Source organism: Lineus longissimus, chromosome 7 (genome assembly GCF_910592395.1).
Source record: "Lineus longissimus chromosome 7, tnLinLong1.2, whole genome shotgun sequence".
Lineage (NCBI taxonomy): Eukaryota > Metazoa > Nemertea > Pilidiophora > Heteronemertea > Lineidae > Lineus > Lineus longissimus.
This window is the reverse complement of record NC_088314.1, coordinates 7700979-7711090: the sequence shown is the minus strand read 5'-3', so window position 1 is coordinate 7711090 and position 10112 is coordinate 7700979. Positions and strand designations below refer to the sequence as shown.

Sequence of the window (10112 nt, the reverse complement as noted above, 5' to 3'; positions counted from 1 at the left end):
GGATCCTATAAGGTCAATACATCTATTTGTGCATGTCACGTCTCTTGCTATCCATCGCTGATGCTTATTTGTTTTCCGTCGAAAAAGGGTCGGTTTGGAGAAAGCCTTGCCACATCGCTTGCAACCAAATCGGTCGCCGTGCAATATCAGATCAACCCGTCCACGCATCGGGGTGCGGTACTCCTAGTCAACAGCTAATATTGTACAGTGTGTCCCAAAAAGATTCTACGGTCATTGCTCTGCAGCCGAGAACGTGTGAGAGTGATCAGGTTAACGATGACAATATTCCCAGTCGCGGGACAGAGTCATCTTTCGTGTGTAAAAAGCCTGAATTTTGAAGCTAAGAGGAAATGATTGTCCTTCTCTAGGAAACCTCGTAGTATCTGCCGGTGCCGCGCGCTGCCGTATACACTAATAGAGAAGATGATGATGTTGAAGTTGGTGAAAACCCTGGTCTGCATTCTTACACCAGTGGTTACAGATTATTAGATCTGACGGACATTTACGAATGTACTATAGTTGCCCATTATTATTCCGTCATATGAATCTAAAAGTGCATAGAGACTTCCATCTACTTGCGGTCATCAAAAGCTGAGGATCCCGCACAATAATGATAGGATTGCATGGTTACTACGACGTGGAGAAAAAGATGGCATCTGTTGCAAATTCTCGCAGACAGCGGCACCACTTGACAGAGTTGCTGATCTACAGGTCTTTTTCTGACATCAGTTGCTCATCATCCATCAGTTTTGCTGACGCGTGACCGTGATATGTGAAGTCGCAGACGTTTGGTAGACCAGCTACTACGCATGCGCTGAGGGCACTGCGGTTGATGTTCATGTCCGTGGCATCGTACCACTCGCCGACTTCGGAGTCGTAACACTCCATGTGTGGAACGGTGGTCGTGCCTGCAAGAAGAGAAGTAGAGCTAAGACTGATCTGCCTCATTAAAACACGTCCCTTGCTCCGATCATTACTCTTGCTCCAGCACTTCATAGTCACCACTGGCCTGTCGTGGGAAGGTTTACCCAGAAGGTGTCGTTCCCTCAAATATCAAGAATCAACCCTCTCACATGTAAAATGGACGCCACGGCAACCATTTTCATTTTATTTCATGAACACACCCAGGAGGGTCGTTTGCCGCACTTGAGTTGTTGTTGTCGACATATGTAGAAGAATGTTTGGTACTGCTGGCGGAGTAGTGTCATGAAGAACATGGCTTAGTCTGTCGCTAAAGCCTTATTTTTCCAAAGCAAGGCTCAATAACCTACCGTTGAAGCCGCCTATTGCGAAGATCATCCTGTCCATGACAACTGCAGCAAAGTTGCTTCTCGGGGTGAACATCTTTCTAATTGGGTTCCATGTCTTGTGAATGGGGTCGTACTTTTCTCCTGCGGAACAAAGGAAAAGTGCTTAGCTCAAGAAACCAATGGCGGAGATTGACAACGCGTGAATAATAGTGAAGAGCGTCATTGCGATGCGGTCTCCGCTTTGGTAACACCTCGCTCAGCTCCAGCGGTTATTTGTAACAAAATGTTCCCGCATGCGCTACGTCTGACGCCTTCTTGCGATACCTCACCCGCTTCCCACCTACACTCGCGCCGTGTAACGAATTTAACAAGTTTGAATGAAATAAGACGTTTAAACTTGGGTTCTGGAATCAGTTTTGTCTATATCCCCTTCGATTTTATTGGTGGTCCCTTACCGCACGCCTGTCTCCTGACGCCATTAAAACCACCCAGCGCATATATGCAGTCTCCATAGGCAACCACGCAGACGCCGCTGCGTGGTTTGCCCATGGGTCGAATCATGGTCCATTCGTCCACTCGGGGGTCGTACATTTCCGCGCTGTTGAGGCATTCCTCTCCGTTGAATCCACCAGCCACGTACAACACGCCTATAGAAGAATGGTATACGCACAATAAGGGAAAAGGATCATAACGTAAAACCATGATACTTACCATGCTCATGGAGGGGTTGTCGATATGGCCTGTCTGGGCAGGTCACTAAATTGGACGGGCATTATTCTCCTTCGGTTACAGGTAAGCCCGTAAGACCTAACGCAGCGCGAAAGTTAACACCAAGTGAACAACCGTGCATTGAGCGATAAAATTCTGCACCAACATTCCCCGGACTCATCCCCCTGGCACTCTCACTTACCGTCAAGGGCGGCACATCCTGCATCACTCCGCTGAAGGTGCATCTTGGCTATCATGTGCCACTGATTCGCCTTGGGGTCATATCTCTCGCACGTCTGCTGTCTCCATCGGCCGTCATAGCCCCCTGCAACAAAGAAATAAACTTTGGTGGCCTAAAGAGGCGGTGACGTACCAAGAGACAAACGATGGCAATGAGTATAATCGCGGACCTGCCATCACTTATCCAAGACACCCCTATATAATACCCCTTCTAATCGATAGTTAGCTCCAACCAGAATCAGTCCAAAAGAGTCTGACAATGTTCTAACACGGATGTAACTCGATCACTTACCGCAGGCGTAGATGAAGCTATCCATGGTCGCCGCACTCACGTAGCACCGCTGATGATGCATCGGGGCTGCCTCGGACCATTCTCCCGACGCAGGGTTAAAGCACCGCATACTGTTGAAATAAGACGTTCCGTCGAACCCCCCTGTTGAAGATTAATGAATGTAGACCTTGTTCACAGAATCATCATGATCAATTACATACTCCAAGGTTTGTAAACGCAAATATTCTTTTTGGTCCCTTTAAAGACGTCTACGGTCCTTTATTACAAGGTTTTGACAGGTTGTGTGGTGCCGGCGTAAATGCGTCAGTGACCCCATCATAAGAATTTTTCTTTCATGCCTTTTACCATCGAATTCGACTGCAGGCTGTACAAACCAATCACTCTTAATAAAAGCTCAGTCTACAACTTTATTTTGTTATGCGGCAGATCGGACACTTTCGCTATAAGGATAGTCGTTCCTTTTACACCTGCGGCCGCGCCTGCAAACGGTCAACTGAGACGAAAAATTATGTGTCCTTATCAGAACAGAATGACATGGAACATAGCAGCTCTATGTGTTCTTGTATGCAAATGTATATGCTTTCGCTGATGGAATAGGCTCTGACATTTTTTGATTGCCGACAAAATCACTTACCGATGATATAGATTTTCGCGTCCAGTGAAACAACTGCATGGTAGGCTCGCGGTGTGTTGTCTTCGACGAAAGCATGTGTGTACCATCGGTCCGCTCTGGTGTCGTAGCTCTCAAAGAATGTGATGGGGTTGCCCCCACTCCATCCTCCAATGGAAAATAGCACCTCGTGTGGTATCCTTGGTCGCACCAAGGGGTTTTGTAAGTCTATGTCTTTATTCGCCGTCCTGTCCAATTCGTAGAGAAAGTCCCATGTGTTTTTCAGCATTGTCTTGCAGTCCTCATTGCCTTTCAGATACTTATGTCCTGAAATCTTCTCCAAGAAATATTCAGTCGGCACCAAACCGAGACGCACGCAGTTCAACAGACGCGGCAGGTGAGATATCCTCTTGTCAGGGGCGTGGCTTATCCATCGGACGACCGTTTCAAATACCAACTCCTCACTTCGGACATTAAGCTCATCACAGGACAGTAACTGTTCAATTTCCTCAAAATCTAATGCAAGAAGTTCATCATTCATCAGACCAATCTGGTCGAAGTTGACTTTGATGAATTTGATGATCTTTTGTTCTAGAATATGAAAACTGAATGTCCTCGAGAATCCTAAGTAATGAAAGCAATTTACATGGCTCAAACATTTTTGAATTACATCCTGGCAAACCCTCAGAATACCCGTCACGTTCAGTTTGTCTGCTGTTGCCATCAAGACCTCAACATTGCACTCAGTTGCTATTACTTCGAACGTGTACGCGTAATGAATGACTTTTTCCATCGCTCGGGGATCAACATCCGATATTTCCAATTCGTTCTTGCCGCTTTCTTGCATCCCATTCGTGAACAGGGCTCGGAAATATGGGCTGCAACAGGCCAACACTGCCTTGTGAACATGAAATAAATGGCCACCAACCTTTAGCACCGCATCGCACAACTTTTGATCCACACGAAGTTCATTTAACACAGAGAATCTGTGTTGAAGCGTGTCATCTTCGTTATAGTTGTAATACCAAGATCCAACTCTACTTGGGTCCATCATCGTCATTCTATCTTTTAAATCGTATTGGATTTTTTGTTGAAATAATCCAGTGACAACAGTTCCACGTGTTCTTGGAATGTCAACGAACTTTTGAGAAACGGAAACGTCGTCGCTGACGACACGAAGGAGCTGTCTGTACTGTTGCGCGCATGGTGGGGGAATTCCCAGTTTTGGCGTCATTGCAGAAGACTGCGTCAAAATTAATCAAGTCAGAGCGATTTTCGTCGTTGCGACCGACAAAAATCGGGGGTTTACTATGGTCATCGCAGGTGCCTTGCGATAAGAATCGGTGATCGATATCAAAACCAGCGATTACGCGCAGACGAGAGATATTTTGCCGCACGTGGCGATTACATTGGCCCGCGGCTATAATCGAAGGTCGCCTGAGCGACAAAGTTGACTCCTTTGCGCGATGCCTAAGCCCAACAATGCGACAAATAAACACCATTTCACAAGACACTGTCCTTGAACGTTTAGAGCGCCGGGTTCATAATCAACTGAGGTTGTGGGTTCGGCTCTTAAAAAGTTCGCTCCTGTGGTACCCGACTTTACCACAGCTGAGCACAATGGCCTTGCCGTTTCGGCCAACACGAGCACGACGTGGTATTCCATACAGGTTTCTTACCTCATTTGTGATTGGCTACTTAATGTTTCGACATCCAATCAAAATCAACAACATATCATTAGTTTGGAGAAGCACAAAATCAATTGCCCGGATGAAGACAGAACGATGTGAAAAGCCATGAAAATGTTGTCTGATGTGAATTTTCTGCATTATTTGCTCTTCGTTGGGGCTTCTCTAAGTCTTTTGCCCCATGTCAGCTGCCTGGTTGTTAGCACGTACAACCTGTGGAACGTTATGTTCCATTGGGAGGTCAGAAAACTGAGGATTGTAGAAATGGTAAGTCATCGTTTCTGAGGTTTCTCTCCCCCGGCTTCACCTCATTCTCATACGAGTATTGCTTAGGCCGGACATTTAGGCTACTGTGTATCAATATTTTTTTAATAAACGATAAGCTACAACAACTAACATATTGAATAGTACGAATTTAATAATCGAATTGATTTGTTTTTAATGTTTAGATAGAAGAGATCAAACCTGATGTGATAGCGTTCCAAGAAGTCCGAGCAGATATTAGCGGGATGAGGAATCAGCTTCATCAACTACAAGCACTGTTGCCAGCGTATAAATGGCGGCATTTCCACATTGCTAGCCAGGTGTCGGAGCTGCCAAGACAAGGAAGCTACCTCAAGGGATGGGAAATAGAAGGTACAGTCTTCTTTGATGAAATTGAAAGGGATTGAAAATTGCTTTTGGAGCACTTTGTCTTTGGGCTTGGACATGTTGGAGGATACGTCCTACAGTTCTGCTGATTGGCAAATCAACACATAACGAAAATTTAGAAATGATGTTTCGATCCATACTTCCTCCAAGATATTTCCTACCATTGTGGTGCATCCATTTCTCTTTTAGGTGTTGGTCTTTTAAGTAGACATCCGATCATCAAATCAACAGCCCAGACATTGTCGTACAAAAAAGGTCCAGACAAGAACAAGCGGGTTGTGATCCATGCAGCCATCAATGTCGATTTTGTGGGCATATTCAATATTGCTGTAGGACATTTCTCTTATGATCGTCATCAGCAGTGTCTCAATGCTGCTGAGCTTAAGAAATATGTTGTAGGTATGTAAAACTAACTTTTCCTGTGACATCTGGCCTGGCCTAATTATTGATATCTTTGAGGTTGATATTCTGGTGACTGCAATTGCGCCAGACTTTGTGTAATGATACAATGACAAGTTCATATCTTGGTACACCAAATTCCCCTCCCCAGGCCTCCATATTATTATTAAGATCTGCATGTCTTTGCCTGAGGTTTGAGCATTGTCTTTCCCACTACAGACCCAAGTCAAATAGGTGCAGTAAACTGTCATTCCCAGCCTCATGCTGAGTAAAAACAGGCTTCAAGTTTTCCGGTTGTTTGTCTATCTCTATGTTCATGTAAATTTTATATTATACGTGTACTCTTCAGAGAAAAAATTGGAAAATGTGATAGTCCTGGGCGATTTCAACACATATCCTGATTTTGAGGGCCCAATGGATGTGCTAACCAATGAAAAGGTTTGGAGCAAGTGTCAGAATGTTGCCCGGGATGTGCTGCATGGTGCGAAGCGGAGGGTGCTACTGTATGATGCCTGGGCCCAGTGCAAGGATCCCAATGAAGGTCTAACCTTTAGTAATATGGTGAGTAGGACATTGATAATGTATGTGAGTAAGACATGAATTAAGTAAGGCCATACCAATCTGATTGTTTGAATAGTTCCAGAGAATTATTTCAAAGAGGTAGCCTCAAAACTGCATGGCAAAACAAGGTGTGGACAATTTTGAATCTTCTTGGAAAATGCTGTTATTAAAACGTTGTATCAAAATTTTTCAGCCGACTCCTGGGCTAGAGAGCCGTCCAGACCGGACCTTTATTACAGGCAACATGAAAGTTTTATCGTGCAATCGAAGCGGAGATGCAGTTCACTACACAAAGTTTTATTACAACGCCGTATTGTGGCAGAGACTCAAAAACGTTGTTCACGCAACGAAATCTGCATATCATGGAAAAGTTGGGCGAACATGCCCGCATGATTGCGGTCCGCGGGCCTCTTGTCGATGCGGTGTCTGTGTAGCAGGCAGTAACAGAAATACTTGTGATATACCTGATTGCAGCGAGTGCAGTGCTGATATTTACAAATATATTTACATATACATTATTGTTATTCCCAGTTTAATTGTCCAATTCCTCTATGCAGCTGTGAAATCCATTATTGTCCTCAAGGAGAGAAAACAGGCCATATTTCAAGCTGTTGGGTGCTACTGTTGTTTATGTTATGCAAGGTGCCCAAAGTGTATAGCTAAGTCATTCCGAAAGTTGGATCATTCAATTTTCATCAAAATGTGGCCATTCTGCCAGTTGCCTGCCCTCCCTCTTATGTTCTTCACAGCTTTTCTTCTCATGGTTTGCATCGTAGATGTTATGAACAGATTTTCTCAGTTTTATCATACTGTAATGATGATGTTGCCCGAGGAACTCAACCCCTCTGATCACATGATGCTGACATTTGAAATCAGATTATTGCTGCCCTGAGAAAGTTGCCAGGTACTGAGAAAAGATGACATTTTTCTTGTGCTTTATTTTCACCTGAAATAAGTCAAAATTTCAGCATTCAGAAGTGGTGCAGAAGGTAGGTTAGTGCGATTGACCAATCAGATTTTGAGCGTCTACTAGAACATTACTAGGGGGTGACTGTAATTGATGGTAAAAAGCGCTAAGGCGCCCTCCCTTTCTCAGACTCTTGGTGCTAGGAGACAGCGACTCAGGGCGGGACAGCCTGGTTAGATCTGTTTGTTAGGGAAAGCTGCGTTAGGTCTGATTTCATGCTTGGCGAAATTTTATTGAGATTACTGTAGTTGTTGGGAGACGTTTCTGGATTAGTCTAGTCTCCATTATGAGATTTATTGCATTTATTGCCATTTACTACTTCCCTGTTTTCTCTGTATTTTTACTAACAAAAATGTTAAAATGTTCTCTTTAATTCATTTCTTCCAAGTTCAAGTTGTAGCTATTTCACTGCTGAATGCATGCTTATGTAAATAATATGCTATTATAAGTTGTACGAGGTGTTAAAAAGGCATTTTCTCTGTAGAGAGTATAAAGTGAATCATTGCAATACACCAAAGGAAACAAAACTAAAATTTCTAACTTTCCTTGAGTTTACCCACCAAGCTCTTCTAGACCATCTAGATTCCAATGCAACAATGTAATGTTCATTTGATATTTATATGCTTTATTTGACAATATTTTTAACACCTTGTGCAACTATTGTTAAACCATATTCTGATGTTAAGCTGTACATACCAGTTTGCCATTTACCTTTTGCAATGTTGTTGAAATATTTCAGATTTTCACTTTTTTATCCTTCCACTTTGATCATTGTGCATATATTTAATCAGAATTTTAATCAGATAAATGAGGCATTGAATAAATGTCTGAACTCCTGATGGTTTATTCCAGTCTGGCCAACAGTTTTAGTGCCATGTTTTCTTATTTGGAGATATCAGGTAAAAGCAGGAATAGTGCAAACTTTTGTCAGGCAGGTCAAGCCTGAAAAAGTGTTTTATTGGCACAAGTCAAACTATGGGATCACAACCAGGGTTGATCTTTCAGTCAGGAATGAATTGTTTAGTATGACCTTATTCATTAGGAGCATAATGTTGGGCTGGCACTCCAACACTGCGAGAGGTGGTAAGCGCACAGTGTGAGGGGAGTGTATTTTAGGTCCACTTTTCAGGTGTGTTTTTTTTGACCAATCCATTCTCTGACTCTTTATTTATTTACTGTTGAAACAGATTCTGGTTGTGCATCTCAGATTGGTATCTGATGACCCTGTTTGCAGATCTTCAAGGTCCCATTCATTGTTACGACTGTTGGCCCATTATCCTGGGAACACCACCATTGAGATTGCAAATACTGCTATAATTGTTGGTGAACTGAGATTTGTGTGTATTTTATAGGATAAATGAGATTTCCGTTCATCATGAAATCTCTATAATCCAATTTTTACTATTATTCGTTGTTACATTTTTCCAGTGTGGACCATAATTGACAGAAGTATATTTTAAGGAGTTTTACAATTTTATTGTTGTCAAAACTAACCACCCTATATGAGAATACTGGAATACTCATATCATGCTTTTGAGAACATTCACTTTATCAAAATTATTCAAAAGTTTAAAAGTTCTCTGATTTTGGTCACAAATAGATAATTTCTTGTTATTTAGTTTGTTGTCTGATATAGTAGTCAGAACATGAAACAAGAAAAATATGAATCAGAATTTTTATGCGTTGTAAAGTTACAATTATAAAAAAAGAATATGAATCAAACTCTTAAGTACACCAATATTCTGCAGGACTGAGTGGTTTAATTACAAAAGGAATTTCTCAAAAAAAAATCATAGGACCTCTAGTTTTCAGTTCAAGAACACACTTTTTTCATATGGAATTTAGATATGGGACAAAAAATACAGTATTCCTCATATTGCATTTTAATTTAATCCTCCCCTTGGCCTGTTTACTTCCTTTTAATGGAGTGTTAGCATTTTCTCAACATTTTGACATTTTGACATTTTCTCTCTCACATTGTCATTTTATGATGAATTTTGGGATGATGCAATAAAGAGTTTATTGATCTTCATCAACAAAACTTTTGTTTTGATTTCTTTTAGATATACGCCCTCCTGAGAGAGTAGGTCTTGTACCCTCGCAAATGAACAGATGACACAACCAGGTGCTTCAGAATCAGAGACAAATAACACATCCTGGTTCCTCAGAATCAGAGACAAATAACACATCCAGGTTCTTCAGAATCAAAGATGAATGCAAAGACCAGGTTCTTCAGAATCGGAGACAAATAACACATCCTGGTTCTTCAGAATCAAATAATCAGAGACAAATAACACATCCAGGTTCTTCAGAATCAAAGATAAATGCAAGGACCAGGTTCTTCAGAATCAGAGACAAATAACACATCCTGGTTCCTCAGAATCAGAGACAAATAACACATCCAGGTTCTTCAGAATCAAAGATGAATGCAAAGACCAGGTTCTTCAGAATCAGAGACAAATAACACATCCTGGTTCCTCAGAATCAGAGACAAATAACACATCCAGGTTCTTCAGAATCAAAGATGAATGCAAGGACCAGGGTCTTCAGAATCAGAGACAAATAACACATCCTGGTTCCTCAGAATCAGAGACAAATAACACATCCAGGTTCTTCAGAATCAAAGATGAATGCAAAGACCAGGTTCTTCAGAATCAGAGACAAATAACACATCCTGGTCCTCCGAATCGGAGACAAATAACACATCCAGGTTCTTCAGAATCAAAGACAAATGACACGAACAGGT

At 42.2% G+C, this 10112-nt stretch overlaps 2 protein-coding genes across 3 annotated transcripts; one reads left to right on the top strand and one right to left on the bottom strand.

Moving 5' to 3' along the window:
• Positions 1-705: 705 nt before the first annotated feature.
• LOC135490950 (kelch-like protein 10) lies at positions 706-4160 on the bottom strand. The gene is made up of 6 exons (XM_064776536.1): positions 3125-4160; positions 2491-2631; positions 2161-2283; positions 1706-1897; positions 1272-1391; positions 706-908 (listed from the first exon to the last, which is right to left on the bottom strand). Exons 1-6 carry the CDS (start codon positions 4158-4160, stop codon positions 706-708), a joined length of 1815 nt encoding a protein of 604 aa, XP_064632606.1.
• Positions 3420-9319, top strand: LOC135490862 (uncharacterized). Of its 2 annotated transcripts, none has more exons than XM_064776423.1 (5): positions 3420-3497; positions 5238-5424; positions 5629-5838; positions 6188-6399; positions 6593-9319. In XM_064776423.1, the coding sequence occupies exons 2-5, from the start codon at positions 5298-5300 to the stop codon at positions 7289-7291; spliced, it is 1248 nt and encodes a 415-aa protein (XP_064632493.1). In that variant the 5' UTR covers positions 3420-3497; positions 5238-5297; the 3' UTR covers positions 7292-9319. The 2 variants fall into 2 exon arrangements, with proteins under 2 accessions (XP_064632493.1, XP_064632492.1); XM_064776422.1 differs by lacking the exon at positions 3420-3497 and adding an exon at positions 4878-5055.
• The last annotated feature ends 793 nt before the right edge of the window (positions 9320-10112 follow it).